Here is an 18,067-nt window from a genome sequence, read left to right on the forward strand (position 1 = left end):
CAAAAACCAAAAATAAAATAAAAATATATATATATATATCCAAACGTAAATCCCTAAATCTGAATTTATTTTTTGGAACCCTAGACGTCGGTCGCTCTTGTCAACGTACCACCATGGACGAATCCGCCATCAAAGTAATATTCTTCTTCTTACTCGCTCTTTTTGATTAATTAACCTCTGCATGTCCTTCTCTATTGATCAATGGGGAAGAAAAGTATTATATATATATATATATATGAGGAGAGTAGAATTGCTGACTAGATCTTTTGTACCTTTAGGGTCTGGATTTGAGCGACAGTGGTGCAGACGCTCCACGGTAAATTTGTATTTACTTTGGTTTGGTCTGTGTTGATAATACGTATTATATCTCTCCTGCAGCTGCACTCATAATCAAATTGTTGAATTTTAGCATATTCTCCACGATTTCCGTCGAGGGATATGACACTTGGCTTCCAAAGTATTATATCGAGCTCGCCTTGGAAAAACATTTCTCCTCATGTGGAGAGATCATACTTATTTATGTCCCCACAGACTTTGAAATGCGTCTCCTCAAGAGGTACCTTTATTATTATTTGTGGCTTCTTCTCCCAGGCTCTCTTTTAATAATGCTTCTCGTTTTATTTTACAGTGTTGCATTCGTTAGGTTCGAGGGAGGAGCTGCCGAAGAAGAGGCATTGAAACTTAATGGAACTGACGCGGGAGGATGGACTGCAACAGTTAAGCCTGCTCCCTCGCAGACACAATTCGGGGATGATCCTTGGTGTGTTGATCCTAATTGTGCTGATCCTTTGTGTCCCGATTTTTGGTGTCCTTCTCCCTTGAACGACAAAAAACATGAGTAAATTTTTCTCCTCCTTTTTGCATGTTTTCTAGCAGCCTTGTCATGTTTATAATATTTCTTTCTCTCCTCTATAGGATCTGCGTTACTGGATTTGATGCTTCGCTTCCTAAGATAGATCTCCAGATGGCGCTCTGTAAACATTTCTCTTCATGTGGAGAGGTCTGGGAAGTTAATGTGCTCCCTTGGTTTGTGTGGCTTCTCTCTTCCTACCATTTTAACAAACTCTCAAAAAGTTTGTTAGTGAATTCTAATCAAAGTCTGTTGAATTTTACAGTTCAGCTTACCTTCATCTTAGAGGACAAGGATCTGTACGCAAGGCGCTGAAACTAAGTGGATGTAACATGGGTAATATGACTCTCGTTGTTGGACGTCTTGTGACCGGACCCCCAAAAAGAAGGGGGTGCACCAGTTCTATCGGCAAGCCGGACCCAAGTACCATAAATTTGCTCTTGCTTCTTTTATTCTTGTTTACAAGTTAAAACCTCTCAATAGTTTCGTTTTTTATTCTATTAGGGTTTTTACTTGAATCTTGTAATAAGAAGAAGAAGATGGGGACTGAGTCTGAGACGTCTGGGTCTGACACGTCTGAGTCTGAGTCTGAGATGTAGACCGCAAAGATGAAGAAGACGATGGCGATGGAGATGATGATGAAGAAGAAGAAGAAGAAGATGGAGAAGACGAAGATGGAGATGAGGAAGTCGCAAATGGAGAGGAGGAAGAGTCGGACATAGACGGAGATTGAGACGGAGAAGTAGAAGGCTCTCTCTTAGGAGAAGACGAACCTCGTTGGTGCTTTTAACTGTGGTACAAATAATGCAACCTTTGTTTTCTCTTATCACTTCGGTTTTTTCTTGTGTGTTTGTCTCCATGTTAAAAGTATTAAGTAAGCTCAATAATCAATATCTGCTTTCATGCATGTATATGTATATAATGATATGCCTTTCTTTCTCTGGATGTTAAAAATAATGATACTAATTAAGCTCAATAATCGTTACCCACCTTGGCTGTTACAATGCAACCTTTGTGTTTCTAATTTCTATGACGTCTCGGTTTTTCCTTGAGATCATATACCCGATGTTATCAAGACAAGACAAAAAGATAAAACTTCTTTACGCAACATTAAAGGTATTTCCTTGACCTGTAAACTACCTTGAATACCTTTGACGTGTAAACTACAACTACATGTCCAGCTAATATAATGATGTACGGCCGAGGTAATATTCATTTCCCATAGGAATTTATGTATTGAATTGATGGTATTTCCATAAACCTACAATTAAATTGGTTAACATAGTTACAATTTTTAGCGTTATGGGTTATTGCCAGTTTATTTGAAGCCCAAAATAAAGAAAAGGGTTAAGAGATAACCATGACTTGAACCAGCCCAATAAGAGGGCGACTGAATTTTCAATTTTGTAATCAATAACTGAACCGGTTATACACATTAAACTTTGATAAACCATCCCGGGTGAAATTATTTGTAATTTGGTAAACTTGGTTTGGCGCCGAACCAACCGTATCTTTCACTTTCAGATTTCAGTCTTCTTCGCTAGAGAGAATCTAGGGTTTGTGGAGAAACGAGCAGTCATTTTCGCCGGATTTCCACAACAACATTAGTGTGACATTCAGAAGCGGAGCGACGGCAGTGAGTCTCTGAAATCTTGAATTCACTTTCTTCGATTTGTTTGAGAAGATAATCGAAGAGATTCCGGCGAAATCACGAATTCTGAAAGCTAGGAGGGAGTCGATTCTCACTATCGTGTCACTGGTAAAGTTAATTCGTTGTCAAATTGCGTTCCCAGATTGTTTAGCTTTCACTGGAATCGAAGTATGAGTGAGGTTTTGATTCATGTTTCCCAATTTCAGAGCAAGGGAGGGAGTCCCCTGTTGATTTGAGGGATATTTGCTGGGTAAGCCTCTTTATTATCTGGTAAATGTCTTATGTTGAGTATCTTTCTGCTTTGTTACCATTGTTCCACCATTCATACTTTTCCTTTGTCTCTGTAATGATGATAGTTGAGAAGTGAGCTCGAAGACATACTTGTGCGTCTAGTTTAGCAGCCGGGAGTCTCCAGTTTCCGAGAAACCAGAGGTCGGCGAGGGTGGTAGCCAGATGAAAGGATGGTGCTAACTGAAATGAGCCTTGACTACTCAAATAGGGTTTTAGTTTCCCAAAATGTGAACAATTTTCAGACCTGAACCAACACTCCTCTCCATTCCCCCACTGCTGTTACTAATCGATAGCAACTTGCAGGATCATGTTAAACAAATGGACAGAGACGAGATGCAGCAGAAAGAAAATATATTATTCTCTTCACAGGAATTTGCTCAAAAGCTTCAAAAGGCATTGCCTTTCACTTTGTTCTTGTTGAATCGTGGCATACTGTATTATTCTTTCTTTCTTCGGTTTCTGTATTGATTTATTTTTCTTGTGCAGGAAAACATGACACTCATGAAAGCCCTTGCACACCGAAAGTATATATCCTCTTTTCGTTAGAATGTGTAGGCTTTTGAGTTTAATGATCGTTATTTTAATTGGTAACCTTTGTTTTATGTTTTATTCTGTTGATACAGTAAAATTGTCGAGTTGAGTGGCATTGAGTTTCAGAAAATGCGGATCAACTTACGGAGTGTGCAAGAAAAGAATTTGCAGCTTGCGCAGGCAAACAGTCAGATGTTGGCGGTGTGTCCCATCTTTCTATGGTTTGATTTTGAGATGATTTTGAGATTATTTGAAACTGTATGATTAAATATGGTTTCATTGTCCTTTTTCTTGTTTTCCCTGCCAGGAACTCAATACAAATAGAGACAGAGTGAGCTTTTCTAGAACTGATGTCTCTCAAACTGAGGCTTTCTTGATTTGTCATAGTAAACTAGTTCTTTAGTCAACTGACATTGTATGTAATTTTTTCAGCTCAAGGAACTCCAGCATGAGCTTGGCTGCAAGAATGCATTGCTTAAGGTCAAGAAACAGCTTGAGGCATGTCCCTTGTTATGTAAATTTTCCAGTGACTATAGTTACGTGAGAAAAAGTAAAAATCTTGAGACTTTGTTATTTAATTTCGTCCAGGAGCAAACACTTTCGCGTGCAGATGATGCATCGAAAGACAAGGTGCTTACTTGATTTGTCCTTGGTGACATTCTCAGAAATAGGAAATTATCACCTTTTGTTCTACATCGTTTTCACACTATTTGGCTTTGTTGGTGACATCAAGATTTCAGTAAAAACGTTTCTGATGGGGATTGCAAAATCTTTCAGGTGCATGACATGAATCAAAAAGATACCAAGAGAAAGCGGACATCGAGGATTAAACGTAAGCTGTTTAGCTTAGATTCATTGTTGATCCTTGAAACCGTTGCACATCCTTACTCTATATTGTTTCATCTTCAGCTTCAAGAAGTGCCGACATCAAGCCAATACACGTGAATGAGAAAGCTAAAAGTAAAAGGTCCTAATCTGCTTAATGATTCTTCCATGTTTTTCTGTGAAAGCTTTTGGCAATCTTGTAAACCTGAATCCTTATGTTTCTTTTGTAGGAGAGTTTCTGGAGTAATTGATACCACTGATATCCCTGAAGAGACCTGTCAGACTGTAGATGACATTGAAAAGGAGGTTGTCTCCGTCAACAATAAGTTTGCTCTTGATCAAGCAAACTCGGGAAAAGACTGTGTGCCTCGCAAGAGGTTCTTATATTCAGTCCAAGAATTACATTTTTACGTCACAGACTACAAGAGTATCTTATTTGTGCGAATACAAATGTATCTTATTTGTGCTTTTATTCTTTTTTGTTTCTGGTTGTTTTATTGTAGGCAATGCACACGAAGGCAATCTACCAGGTTTGATGTTCAAGAAACTGAACAAACTGAAAAATTGCTTGTGGTGGATGGTCCCAAAGAAACTAGTGAAACCGCAAGGTTTGTTAGCGTGTTTTTCCGTCCTTTTATCTACTTTAATAATAGACATTGATGTAAACTCTGAATGGACAATAGTGTATTGCAATGACACTTTCTCTGTTTCGAACAGGCTCTCTTTGAGAAGACGGTCTGCGCGGTTAAGGCCTGAAGAAGCTGAACCATGTCAAAGCTTCAATGAGGGAAACAATGTCATAGAGACGACCAAGAGGAGAAGGTTTGTAAGAGCCTAGATTACGTTGTATTATACTTAGCAGATGTTACTAAAAGTGTGTTTGAATTCACTAATTTCTTGTACTACTGAACAGACTCTCTTCAATACTACGGTCTGCAAGGTTTGATATCCAAGTACCAGAAGTGACTGAAACCTTGAATGCTGATGATGCAAGGTTTGTTAAAATCTTATCTTTTTTAATTTTTCTCAATCCCGTCAACTGAAAACAGAGAAATCAAAATATAGCTATTACATTTTCTCTCATGGATAAAATTTCAGAAGTTTAGTAATCGAAGAGTCTCTTGGATCAAGATCTGAAGTTGTGGAGGAACCATCTGAAAGCAGAGGTGACACAAAAGAGGCAAGCCAAAAACACAGGTTTGTTAGTGACAGTGAATTTTGTGCATATACCCTTTCCACTGATGAATATCAAGTATCAATGATGTAATGTTGACTATTATCTCTGTGGTGTACTCGTCAGAGTCTCAACGAGAAGACAATCAGCAATGGGTAAATCTCAAACCGATGAAGCAACTAAAGAAATAGCGACAGACCCAGCATTGGACAACAACATAGTTGAAGAGTGTGAGCACGAAACAGAATCAAAAGATAAGCCTAAAGATGATGAAAACGAAGTCATGATAAGAAGATCATCTGTGGGAAGACCATCGAGACATGCCGCAGAGAAAGTCCAATCATACAGAGAAGTCTCACTTAAAGTGAAGATGCGACGAAAATGCTAAATCTCCAGCATTGTCTTGGGCTTATATATTCGTAATCTGCAAAAATTATTGTTCAAAAGCTTACTTCATGCTCTTGTATGACTTCGCCGCCTACTTAAACAACGATAGTCTAAGCTATATCTTCGGTTTTGTATTTTGTCGTTAGTCTCTTCTATGCTTATTTTTCTTGAATTACTCATAACTAAAGTCGTTTAATTATTTGGTACTGTTTTGATTTCTTGTTAATGTGGTAGGTAACATTTTTTTCCTTCAGTAAAATTTTTAAAATTTCAACTTGAACTTTAGTTTGGAAGGTAAGAAAATTCCATAAACAACAACAATGAATTAAAAGAAAAATTATAATTTGAAGGAAAAACAAAACATCTATTATACAAGAAAGAATCATTTTTCAATGAAGAAGAAGATTTAATCAATATTCGAAAATGGTATATATGTACAGTAGTAAAAACAAATTCCTATAGTAAGAAAGATACTCCCTAGGAAGAGGTAGGTTTGAGTTTCTTCGCCGGCATGGGACTCATCACCTCGTCTTCTCCGTTGACCATCGAGAATTCCGGTATCGGCGGGATGTTTAGGTCAAACCCACGGTGGCCGCTGCTGACGTGGCTTGTAGATCCCACACCTTCCGAATTCGACACGCTACTACTCGCGCCGCCACCTCCGGTCTTTCCTTCGTAGTGGCACCGTTTGTGACCGCCGAGAGCTTGACCGGTGGCGAACGACTTGTTACAGATGGAGCAAACGTGCGACTTCACGCTTCCTCCCCCGCCACCGCCGGATGTGCTTATGGTTATGGCCGAAGACGTAGATGGCTCATCCCCTCCTCCGGAAAAGTTTTTACGGTGACTTGCCTTGTGTCCACCAAGGGCCTGGTACGAAGAAAACGCCTTGTCACAGACGGTACACTTGTAGATCGGAGTAGGAGGAAGAAGCAGAGCCGGTGGAGGAGAAGAAGAAGAAGAAGGAAGGGTAACGTCATGGCTTCGATCGCCGCCGTCACGAGCAAGAAGCATGAGACACAAAGCGATATATTCATCCTCCGTGAGGCTGTGACGGTCGAATTCGGATCTTGACCTCTTAGATCGCTTGCCTTTACTCCCATGAAACCCTACTCCTGAATCTTGAAACAGAGCCGGCATCGGAGAGGCTAATCTTGGAGAGTTGAGAGCTTCAAGTGCCATTATCTTTTTGAGTTTTTTTTTTTTGATAAGATCGAACGACTTACTAAGTTGAGAAGACTTATTTGTTGGTAAAAGAAAAGAGTTGTTGATTTGAAGAAACAAGAAACTGAAGGTGTGTGTGTATATATAGTGAAGTCGCAGAAGAGGAAGTTGCGTGTCGAGAGGTGAGAAAGTGTGGAAGAAGAGTGAAGAAGTCGATAAAATCACTTTGATATTTATTTTATTTTATTTAAAGATTGTATGTATATGTTTGGTGTGTGGACTAAAAGATAAAAACGAAAGTATCTAAAAAGTTTGGTTCGGGCACATTTGGTTTGACTTGGTACACGTGTTTGTACAAGTCGGCTGAGAAGACTTGTTCTCATTTCTTTCTATAGTTGTAGTTAGAAGAAGTAGTAGTAGAAGCAATGCCGCCTTCTTTTAATTCTTATCAGTTAAGAATATTCTAGAGAGAGAGCTCACTTTAGGTGTCTTGCTGACCAACCAAGTGGAGATATGAAAAATGCCAAATTAAGTCGGCTACTAAAACCACTCGTACTGTCTTTTCAGGCTTTATTCAATTAATATCTACTTGTAGTACTATTTAATGTCCAAATACTCCAAACTACTGTATATCGCTACCAACTTACCCTGTTTTTTTCCTTAATATCTCTGGCCTTACTTTAGAGACCATATTATATAAACGGATTACAAAGGCGAACTAGCTAGCCACCCAACGTAAGACAGAACGTTATCTTTCACGATTTTAATTTTTAATTTTGATTTTGATTTTTTTTTTACTATATACCTAAGAATATACGAAGACTACTGACTAGACAATAATTTTAGATTTTACTCTATATTTTGTTTTCAAGAGATTTTCTCTCAATTTTTGTTCTGAATCCATTTACAAAATTTCATGGTTGAAAATATTTCCTTGAAGAAACTTAGAAAAATTGGCAACTTGAACGTAATTGAAAAATCTTGACCATGCATCTCGATCGAGCCATTTCTAATTTTAATCTTCTTAAAATTAGCATCATTCCTAGCTACAAACTCATTAAAAATGAATAGAAAACAGATCTTGACGCATAACCTCCAAAAAAAAAACACACGAAAAGTTATATAAACACATCAAAATCAAAATCCTTAAAAAAAAAAGAAAAAACAAACAAGAACAATAGTATTCTTCTAACAATATCCCCAGAAAAAGAAAAAAGAAAAAAAAAATGAAACGACTCATAATTGCTCTCATTGTTTTAGTGTTATGCATTGGAGATGCGTATGGGAAAAACGTATTGATGATAGTAAACAAGTTAAAGGAAAATGCAACCCTGAGAGTCCACTGCTCTACCAAGGACGACGATTTCAAAGTCATATACTTGCATGGCAACCAACCAACACAAAGCTGGCGTTTCAACGATGCTTTTTTCCATGAGACACTCATAACTTGCGGTCTAAAACACGGATACCATGGCATCCATCACCGCGAGTTTACAGCTTACAAGTCAAGTATGAACCACTCAAAGAGAAATAACGCAAATGCTACATGGTACGCTGGGGAAAGAGGACTCTACTTGTCCTTTAACCATAACACTCCTCAATTTCGGTATCCCTGGTTTTAAAACCAGTTGCAGTTGCTGCCGACAAAACCATGCATCACTTGTTCAGTTTTGTGTTCAACCTGATCTTCGTTTGATATATGTCAATACCACAAAAATCCATGTTTATTTCAATATACAGGATAAATACCCCAAAATGTATCGGAGACTCATCAAAAACATGCATATGATATTTTACATTAACTAGATCGTATATATTTGGATTAAAAAAGTATATGTTTATATGTAATTGCATAGTGAAGTGAACCTGGCCTCCTCCTATTATATCACAACCACCTCTTTCTCTTCCATCATAATCATGCCATGCGCCTCTTAATCAATGAGCATTGCGGATAATGAAAGTTGAGTCCAAAGAAATGTACACTAATATACAGAAAATAAAATTATGAAAAACATTACAACATCGGAAGGATAAAACATGATTCAGAAGAAATGTACACTGATTTCTTTCCTAGTTCTTTTTCTTCTTCTATATATATAAAGACGCACTTCTTAAAAAAAAAAACATTTTAACTAAAATAAGGTAAGAACAAGTTTAAGTTTGGTAACCTTTTTCCAATTTTGTTATAAGTAGTCAACTCGGAGAAAATAATAATAAAGAACAGAAGAGATTTGTTAAAACTTAAACAAAAACAAAACACACAGAAAATGAAGAATCTCTTCAGCATTGTGATTCTTCTTGGTGTATGTATTGGGAATACAATCGGAATAAATACACTCTTGGTCAAGAACGAGCTGAAAAACAAAGTCGTCGGTGTTCGTTGCAGATCCAAGAACGACAACCTTGGTCAATCATATTTTAAAGATTGGTCAAATGACAAAGAATAACTTTGATGATAACGTTTGGACCAGGAGAACGCTTTTCTGGATCGGAGTAATTTGTGGAAAGGACCTGATTTTAAGATCCACATAGCGTTTGATCATCAATTTTTGATACATACAGACTAAATGATACAGATCTAAGTGGAAAGCTGATTATGATTTGGCCAAAGCCAAAGGCCTTGTAATTTCCCGTGGATTAATTAGGGTTTCATATTCTTCGTTCAACTAGGTTTGGTTTGATGAAAGAACGTGCTTAATTGCCTTTTTTTTTTTTTTTAAATTTTTTTTTTTTTTAATTTGAATAAAATTGGCCTACACATGTCTCAATAGAAATCTAATGTGTAACGCTTGGCGGTTGCGCTTAAACTTACATTACAATCCATATTTTATTTTATTTTTGTGTGTGTTTCCTTTTTATTGATATTGATTTTATTTTATTTTTGTGTCTGTTTCCTTTTTATTGATATTGATGGATAGTAATTAGAAAAAAAAAGAAAAAGATAAGCAATACATATGTAGGCCAAGTGATAAGAATGGCTTCAATTTACAATCCATCTAAAAAGGAATAATATCTCAAACAATATACAATCAAATCAAATATTTATATTCAACCTCAGATTACGTTTTAATTCCATAAATTAACATAAGCAAAATCAAAATTTAGATCCAACAGTGTTTCCATTTTAGTTAAAATATCATTTCATATTGTGTCAAATTTCCTTTCTTTTTTTGTTTGGCACAAATTAATAACATCAAAAATCTATTTTATGAAAGAAAATGTGAATATATATACTCCATCCAAAGAGATTTAAGTCTATTAGTATTATATCTCCCAAATTAAATTATCACAAGAAAATATAATGAACAGTCTCTTGATACTATCGATTCTTGTAGGCCTATGCATCGGCTTAAGCAATGCTTTTCACATGATAGGAGAAAGCAAAGTCGTGGTAAGCAACCAACTGGAACACAGCAAACTCCTCAAAGTTCATTGCCGCTCCAAAGACGACGATCTTGGAGAACATATCCTTAGAATCGGCCAGGACTACGAGTTCACTTTTGCTGATAACATATGGCAAACGACTTGTTTCTCGTGTAAAATGGATCAGGGTCCTAATTTTAAGCACCACCAGAACTTTGTGGCGTACGAGTCTTCGTGGAGCAAAGTTCTAGAGGCTTCATCTAAGTGGATAGCTAGAGAAAATGGAATCTATCTTTCTCAAGATGGAAACCCTCCACCTCAAGTACCAATGGGATGGTACTCACTGATACCTTTGGGTTTTGTATTTCTTTAGAGTTTATCTTTGATAATGATTTTATTATATAAAAATAAAGATGAATTAATGTTTTTGTGTTAATAATAACAAAGGTTTCATTAATATGGGTCTATTTGATATGATGAATAGTTATGCAAAATATGTGAAAGATATAAGGAAATTAAGGGATTAAAAACAAATATATAGATATTTTTAAGAACAAACGGTCGAAGCAGAACATCTGAAACTAGGAGAAGAAGAAGGAAGAATGGCACTGACACTGATACCCACAAGTTCCGTTCATCTTCTCAACTCCACCTCCGTCGCGCTTCCCCAGATCTTCGCAGCTGATTTTAACCTTCGATCGCGGTGGCGACGCCGGCCTGTTTCGTCAATTTTTAACTTCCGTCACAGTCTGCCTTCGAGAACTTCACTTCACTGCCTATGCTCTTCGTCTCCCGCTGCGTCTCCTATGTCGCTAGAAGTCTCCACTCCGAATTCTCAGGTTTACCCCTCTTAATTTGTTATCTGAGGAGAATGTTGACTGATCATGTTACTGATTTTGCTTTTTTTTTTTTTTTTAATTGTGATTAGTTTCTTGATAGTTTGATATATTCAAGAGCGTATTGGGTTACCCAAGGCGTAATCGCTTGGAATGTGGATGTTGGTGAAGGGTCTTGTTACTTGTTTGCTAGCAAATTTGCTGGTTTATCATTCAGTGAAGATGGAATCGATGGTGCCTTAATCTTACCTCTCCGCTCTTGTTACTAGTGTCTCTGCGAAGTTTTTATTGTAATAAATTTCACTGTCTTTCAGGTTATGATGTAAGAATCAAGCTTGAAGCTGAATCCGGTTCACTTCCTGCACATGTAAGTTGTGCAATATATATGCTTCAAAGGAGTATATAATTCTATTAATCAAAGTGGAAAGTTTAATTTCAGGTGATTGAAAAGTTTCCACACATTAGGAATTACAAATCGTTCAAAGTTCCTTCAGATTTGGATAGCAGGGATCTTGTCAAAAGCCAGTTAGCTGTTGTTTGCTTTGATGGTTGGAGTTTTCTTTACCATTTCATTTGTTTCCCTTTCTTGTTTCGGATCATTGACAACACTACGGAGACTGATTTATTTAATAGTTTGCTTAATTTTCTGTAGCGGAAGGGCGGCTGATTCAGGGAACTGGTTTGCAGTTGCCTGGTGTCCTGGATGAATTGTTCTCCTATGATGGTCCCCTAGGTGCACATTTTACACCAGAAGGTGTCTCTCTTCACCTCTGGGCTCCAACTGCTCAAGTATGATGCCCATGCTGGAAATGGTTAATGGTGTTGCCTTTTACACCTGCCTTAAACATAATTAACTCTCTGCGTGCTCATTTGTGCATTTAAGTAGGCAGTATCTGTTTGCATCTATAAAACCCCACTTAACAAGAGTCCGATGGAAATCTGCCCACTCGTTGAGGCTAACGGTGTGTGGAGCACTGAAGGAGCTTGTAGTTGGGAAAGATGCTATTATGTGTATAAAGTATCAGTCTACCATCCAAGCACCATGAAACTGGAAACTTGCTATGCTAATGATCCTTATGCACGGGGGTAATAGTATTTTTTCAATTTGCTTGAAAGCTTATCCCCCATAAAAAAATTTTCTGATAATGAGTCATGTGTTATTTTGTATTTTCTCAAGCAGGCTTTCAGCAGATGGGAGCAAAACTTTTCTGGTTAATCTTGATTCTGATGATCTAAAACCTGAAGGATGGGAAAACTTAGCAGATGAGAAGCCATGCCTAAAATCCTACTCAGATATAAGTATTTATGAGCTACATGTGAGGGACTTCAGGTAATTAGACTCTATGCGGGAAAACTTAGCAAGTAGTTCTCGTCGGAATAGCTATACATACTCTGTCATTCCCATTGTCTTCTTTCATCCTTCTTCCTCCCTTTCCGCAACCAAGAAAAAAAACTTCTTGGATAGGCTACCGAAAAGGATACTCTATGGATTCATTAACTTTATTCATGCATATTTTTCATTTCTTCTCGTTTGTCTAACTTTTACCTGCTATTTTAGTGCCTATGATGAGACTGTCGAGCCTGAAAATCGTGGTGGATATTTGGCTTTCACTTCAAAGGTGCAAATATCATTGTCCATGTGCATAACTTTATCATTTTAGTTGATATATGATGTCTAGATCCCCATGTTTTACTGAATACCCCATATATTGGTTATACTTCTGACACACTTGCCCCGCAAAGATACGAGGTTTCGTCGTGTTTTCTGTCATATCTCATTAGATCTTTTGGCAGGATTCTGCAGGTGTAAAACATCTTCAGAAATTAGTTGATGCAGGTCTTACCCATCTACATCTTCTTCCAACATATCAGTTTGGTGGTGTTGATGATGAGAAGGAGAATTGGAAGTCTGTAGGTAGGGTATATTTGATGTCTCAAGCTCAAACTTAATAGGCTGTGGACGATCCATGTTTGGGATGCCATTTTATCTTTAAATCTGAGGCCTTATTTATTGAACTCAAGTTAGAGCTCAAAAGCCGGAATGACATTGAATCTTCAGACCAATAGAAAATATAAGCAAAAGTAACGAAGTCGTTTGTCTGGTATTTTGTATCTGGATTTTATTGTATTATAATTTTGACTTTTTTTTATTGTAGACACCAGTCTGCTGGATGGATTAGCACCTGATTCAACTGAGGCACAAGCTCGTATTACAGAAAACCAGGATGATAATGGCTATAACTGGGGGTATTTTGTTATACGCGACTTACTCCATTCCTTATGAATCATCCCCTTCATCACAAAAATCCTGTTTTGTGAAGGTATAATCCTGTTCTCTGGGGAGTCCCAAAAGGAAGCTATGCTAGTGATCCAACTGGTCCATGCCGCATAACTGAATTTAGAAAAATGGTTCAGGTTTGCATTTTCCCATGTTTGGATATTGAAATTTGGATAGCAAGTGTACACTGGTCCTGGTGATTTGCGATAATAATTAGCTCATTGAAAGCTAAAATTTTGTAGTGACTCATATAAGGTGTTGATGACTGCATGATAAACCCTCATGCTATTTTTAAGTTGGCTCTTTATGTAGCTTATTTTGGCAGGCTCTTAATTGTACTGGTCTTAATGTCGTCTTAGACGTTGTTTACAACCACTTGCATGCAAGTGGGCCACACGACAAAGACTCTGTTCTTGATAAGGTAGGTAGCTAACTGAGTTTTATTCAATAATAGTATGATAACTAGATGTCTCGCCTGACTTCTCAATCTTTCTTTCGCGGACAAAATGTTTTTGCTTAGATAGTTCCAGGCTACTATTTGAGAAGGAACAATGATGGTTTTATTGAAAACAGTACATGCGTAAACAACACTGCCAGCGAGCATTATATGGTTGATCGGCTAATACGGGATGATCTATTAAATTGGGTCGTTAACTATAAGGTACATACTTGTCATCTATTCTAATTATTTCCGTTTGCTACTACTTCCCCTTCCCACATAATTATATATTCAGGCTGGCTGATCATGTATTGATTCTGTCAGGTTGATGGTTTTCGTTTTGATCTTATGGGTCATATAATGAAAGCTACAATGGTAAGCAACTTTGTTACTCGCATGTTTTTTGTATAATTGATAATTATCTTTACTGTTTTCCTCAGAAGTTAGTATGTTGTTTCATTAGGTTTTAGTGTATTACTACAATAGTTTTGATGTGAGTTGTAATATCTACGTTCATAGGTAAACGCAAAATCTGCAATTGGTAGCTTGAGCAAGGAAAAAGATGGAGTTGATGGTTCAAGAATTTACTTGTAAGTCATGGCTATTAATCGGGTTCACATGCAACTTTTCCAACATTAGTTGTGGTTTTTCTTCTTGTGAAATTTTTAGCCATATTATTTCTTGTGTTGTTATCAGATATGGCGAAGGATGGAATTTTGGTGAAGTTGCTAACAATGGACGTGGAATAAATGCTTCCCAATTCAACTTATGCGGGACTGGAATTGGAAGGTTTGAAATTTCATTGCTTCAATACATTTGGAAAAAAAGAAGAAGAGATTTCGTCCTTTTTTCCTCTTTTAGTTAATAAATGGGAAATCTTGTTACTTTCTTCAACAATGTATATGTGTTATTCAGCTTTAACGACCGTATACGAGATGCAACTCTTGGGGGATCTCCATTTGGTCATCCTCTTCAACAAGGATTCATTACAGGCTTATTGTTACAGGTATGTTTGTTTTTTATGCAGTTACAAATCAAGATATTGTTTTAGCTCTAACCAAAGTAAAAATAAAAAAGAATATGCATTGAACCTCATCATCGCATTACATATTTTTCAGTACACTTTTGTAGCTTTGTCGAAAATAGACATAACATAACTCACATTACAGGCTATAAGTGATTTTTTTTTTTATCGGAGTGATGAATTTCCATGCCGTCAGTCATCCTCTATCCTTGTTTACCAGTGCTAAACTGTTATTTAAAGTGTAGATATATCTTAGAAATATTTACATTTTTCCTCTTCACTACTTAAACTCGCTGTTCCGGACAGCCTAACGGTCATGACCATGGTTCAGAAGCTACTCAGGAACTGATGCTTTCTACTGCGAAAGATCACATACAGGTAATTTACCGCTGTTAGATATCTCATGTGTCTGTGATCAAGGCTTAAGGATGCCCAAACCCAACCTTTCTCTCAAACTCGCTTCACAGTTTTCCCCAATGTTTTCTCCTTTCTAACTATATTCTTCTATGTTATAAGTTTAAATGAGACAGTGGTATCTAGAAAGCATTTTTCTAATATATTCGTTATACTTCCATCATGGACTAGATTGGTATGGTAGCAAATCTGATGGATTATATGCTGACCAATCACGAAGGGAATGAGGTATGCAAGTAAACACACTTTATCATTTAGCCATTCACAAAGGATTTTGTCAGCTTTAATGAATTATATGGCACTCGTTATGTAGGTGAAGGGATCAGAGATTTTAATGCATGATGCTACACCTGTTGCATATGCTTCACAGCCAACAGAAACTGTACGGAACTTCATTTTTACTACTTTCATCATTTAATTGAATTAAGCCCCCGATATATCTGTGTTGCTCATACCAGCATTTTCTTATGCTTTCAGATCAACTATGTCTCTGCTCATGACAATGAAACCCTCTTTGACATTATCAGTTTGAAGGTAATAAAGCAAAAATTTGTGTGAGGATTATGGAAACATCCAAAATTTCAATTCTTCAGCTTAATGTTTTCTTCTGCTGGATTAGAATTCACTTCTGAAGTACTCTGAAGTTACTCTGCATGTTGTATCTTCGAGACAAAAACGTGTATCCCTGTCTATTTATTTGCATCATACCTGAGGGTATGTATAGACTTAATTCTGCTCTGTTCTTGCAGACTCCGATGGAAATATCTGTTGATGAAAGGTGTCGAATCAATCATTTGGCATCAAGTATGATTGCCCTCTCTCAGGTTCTCTACTGTCTCCCAAATTTACTTAGAGATAGATCACTTGTAGACTAAGGGACTGCAAACTAGGGGAAGCAGGGCATTAGTCTTCAATCTATTACAGCGAGTAGATTTCTTACTTGACTCGTTATCTTAAAATAAAAATTTCTGATCTTTATCCTCCATGTGAAGGGCATTCCATTTTTCCATGCTGGGGACGAGATTCTACGCTCGAAATCACTTGATCGTGATTCATACAACTCCGATGACTGGTTCAATAGGTTTGCCTTTTCTCTCTCGTATGAAACACTTTCTTTTGACATAAATTGAACCTAGTGATTGACATGAACGGCAACAAGTCTAGGCTAGACTTCAGCTACAGTTCCAACAATTGGGGTGTTGGGCTTCCTCCAAAAGGGAAAAACGAACACAATTGGCCACTGTACGTACAGACCGAATCACCTTCAATAACTCTGATTACTATTATAACCATACACCCATTGCATGTTTCTGAAACCAGTCAGCTCCTGATGATTATGTTTGTAGGATCAAACCGAGGCTACAAGATCCATCCTTCAAACCTCAAAGCAGTCACATAGTTGCCACGCTCCATAATTTCTTAGATTTGTTACGCATCAGATACTCTTCACCGCTCTTTCGTTTAGATACAGCAAAGGCTATCCAGGTCAGTATGACTCATAGTTTAACAGTTCTCTTCACTGGGTTCTCTGCTCTAACGTTTTTTTTCATATAGTACTTCTTTTTGAAATGTCGTAAAATACTACAAGAAGCTCATGCAGGTTCTATGTAACTTATCAGTGAATGTATTGACTCATTTACAATCACCAAAAAGTCATAATGAAGTAAGAGATCTCAAAACTTGTGGACTGATATGGTCTCTGTATTTTACAGGAGCGAGTGCGATTTCATAATACAGGCCCCTCATCAATCCAAGGTGCAATTGTCATGAGCATCCAAGATGGTCGCAAAGGCATCCCGAGTATATCTCAGATCGATCCAGTGTAAGCCAAAAAAAACAAAAACTCTGACATATCTTTCAAACCTTCATAAGTGTATACAATGTTCAGTAGTGGTGCTGTTACTCCTACAGCTACTCACTCATTGTGGTAATCTTCAATGCACGGCCGTCTGAGTTCTCATTTCTCAGTCCCGCTCTAAAAGACAGGAATCTCGAACTACACCCGGTACAGGTGAATCATGCATTACAAAAAAAAAAAAAAAAAAAAAGGATATGATAAGCTTGTACCTTTCAGGTTAAGGTCTAGCTAAGCGATGATTTAACACTGGATGACTCACACAGGTGATGTCAGGCGATGAAACAGTCAAGAAATCAGTTTATGAAGCGTTTTCGGGCAGCTTCACAGTGCCGGCAAGAACAACGGCGGTGTTTGTTGAATCGCGGAATGATTGAAACCTTATCCTCAAAAAGGGAAAACAGGTAAAACATTATGCTCTGTTCCACAATATCCTCTCAAGAACATGGCTTGTCATATTTCTTTTTAACTTGATTATAAATAAACACTATAAAGGTTGTCAGGTTGTGTGAGCTCGAATTTAAATATGACAATTTGTGTATTGCAACAACTCGGCGCGTTTCACGTTTAAGATATGTCCCCCAAATCTCTATATATGAAATGAATGAGGAGCCCCCAAACACACATTTTTAGTGTTTTAAAAGTCAATCAGACATCCAAGTTTCAGGAAATCCACTAAATTAATTTCTCGTTGATCTGCACGAAACCTATCGTAGCTCGTCCAATACTTAAGTAAACAAAAAAAATACATTTCATTATTCTTATAGAAAAGTCTCGAGTTCTACAAACACGTGTCTTACATGTTTTTTTAATAAAAAAAAAATTCGAGAATAACATGGCTGGGGTATTTGAGAATATTTACGGTATGGGGTGTCGTACTTATTCTTCAATCTTCACTATTATTATTCTACTTTACAACCGATTCATGCCAATTTGCACTGTCTTCTGATTCTCTGATCTCTAAATAGAAAGAGAGTGCGATATG

General features: G+C 37.2%; 6 protein-coding genes across 9 annotated transcripts; 5 read left to right on the top strand and 1 right to left on the bottom strand.

Annotated features, from left to right (window-relative positions):
* Positions 1-74: 74 nt before the first annotated feature.
* On the top strand, positions 75-1,789 carry LOC17883034 (nucleolin 1). Of its 2 annotated transcripts, XM_006286479.2 has the most exons (7): positions 75-134; positions 279-316; positions 410-556; positions 629-838; positions 916-1,026; positions 1,116-1,273; positions 1,355-1,789. In XM_006286479.2, exons 1-7 carry the CDS (start codon positions 114-116, stop codon positions 1,447-1,449), a joined length of 780 nt encoding a protein of 259 aa, XP_006286541.1. In that variant the 5' UTR covers positions 75-113; the 3' UTR covers positions 1,450-1,789. The 2 variants fall into 2 exon arrangements, with proteins under 2 accessions (XP_006286541.1, XP_023637260.1); XM_023781492.1 differs by lacking the exon at positions 1,355-1,789 and having other exon boundaries at positions 916-1,000; positions 1,116-1,189.
* A 566-nt stretch (positions 1,790-2,355) lies between these two features.
* Positions 2,356-5,935, top strand: LOC17884566 (SHUGOSHIN 2). 2 transcript variants are annotated; one of them, XM_023780825.1, is made up of 17 exons: positions 2,356-2,609; positions 2,708-2,771; positions 2,858-3,019; positions 3,096-3,185; positions 3,279-3,316; positions 3,416-3,524; positions 3,631-3,654; positions 3,756-3,821; positions 3,912-3,953; positions 4,101-4,155; positions 4,233-4,290; positions 4,379-4,525; positions 4,652-4,756; positions 4,866-4,970; positions 5,062-5,142; positions 5,247-5,345; positions 5,449-5,935. In XM_023780825.1, the coding sequence occupies exons 3-17, from the start codon at positions 2,963-2,965 to the stop codon at positions 5,708-5,710; spliced, it is 1,338 nt and encodes a 445-aa protein (XP_023636593.1). In that variant the 5' UTR covers positions 2,356-2,609; positions 2,708-2,771; positions 2,858-2,962; the 3' UTR covers positions 5,711-5,935. The 2 variants fall into 2 exon arrangements, with proteins under 2 accessions (XP_023636593.1, XP_023636592.1); XM_023780824.1 differs by having other exon boundaries at positions 2,708-2,751.
* A 95-nt stretch (positions 5,936-6,030) lies between these two features.
* Positions 6,031-7,104, bottom strand: LOC17884452 (zinc finger protein ZAT6). The gene has a single exon (XM_006288516.2). The coding sequence runs from the start codon at positions 6,889-6,891 to the stop codon at positions 6,187-6,189; it is 705 nt and encodes a 234-aa protein (XP_006288578.1). The 5' UTR covers positions 6,892-7,104; the 3' UTR covers positions 6,031-6,186.
* A 2,036-nt stretch (positions 7,105-9,140) lies between these two features.
* Positions 9,141-9,440, top strand: LOC111830232 (S-protein homolog 21). The gene is given in 3 exon segments (XM_023781889.1): positions 9,141-9,281; positions 9,283-9,360; positions 9,363-9,440. Coding segments are annotated over 3 exon segments (297 nt in total).
* A 734-nt stretch (positions 9,441-10,174) lies between these two features.
* On the top strand, positions 10,175-10,641 carry LOC17883243 (S-protein homolog 9). The gene has a single exon (XM_006289805.2). It carries the CDS (start codon positions 10,175-10,177, stop codon positions 10,607-10,609), a length of 435 nt encoding a protein of 144 aa, XP_006289867.1. The 3' UTR covers positions 10,610-10,641.
* Positions 10,642-10,820: 179 nt separating this feature from the next.
* Positions 10,821-17,676, top strand: LOC17883832 (pullulanase 1, chloroplastic). Of its 2 annotated transcripts, none has more exons than XM_006286944.2 (28): positions 10,821-11,075; positions 11,165-11,306; positions 11,387-11,439; positions 11,512-11,620; positions 11,725-11,861; positions 11,959-12,158; positions 12,253-12,402; positions 12,631-12,691; positions 12,867-12,987; positions 13,229-13,319; positions 13,394-13,487; positions 13,676-13,771; positions 13,871-14,011; positions 14,114-14,164; positions 14,309-14,379; positions 14,486-14,578; positions 14,705-14,795; positions 15,120-15,191; positions 15,399-15,455; positions 15,541-15,609; positions 15,705-15,761; positions 15,977-16,051; positions 16,220-16,308; positions 16,392-16,469; positions 16,574-16,712; positions 16,940-17,049; positions 17,139-17,238; positions 17,349-17,676. In XM_006286944.2, the coding sequence occupies exons 1-28, from the start codon at positions 10,839-10,841 to the stop codon at positions 17,457-17,459; spliced, it is 2,895 nt and encodes a 964-aa protein (XP_006287006.1). In that variant the 5' UTR covers positions 10,821-10,838; the 3' UTR covers positions 17,460-17,676. The 2 variants fall into 2 exon arrangements, with proteins under 2 accessions (XP_006287006.1, XP_023636651.1); XM_023780883.1 differs by having other exon boundaries at positions 17,302-17,391.
* The last annotated feature ends 391 nt before the right edge of the window (positions 17,677-18,067 follow it).

The sequence above is a fragment of the Capsella rubella genome, unplaced genomic scaffold, assembly GCF_000375325.1.
Source record: "Capsella rubella cultivar Monte Gargano unplaced genomic scaffold, Caprub1_0 scaffold_6, whole genome shotgun sequence".
Taxonomy (NCBI): domain Eukaryota; kingdom Viridiplantae; phylum Streptophyta; class Magnoliopsida; order Brassicales; family Brassicaceae; genus Capsella; species Capsella rubella.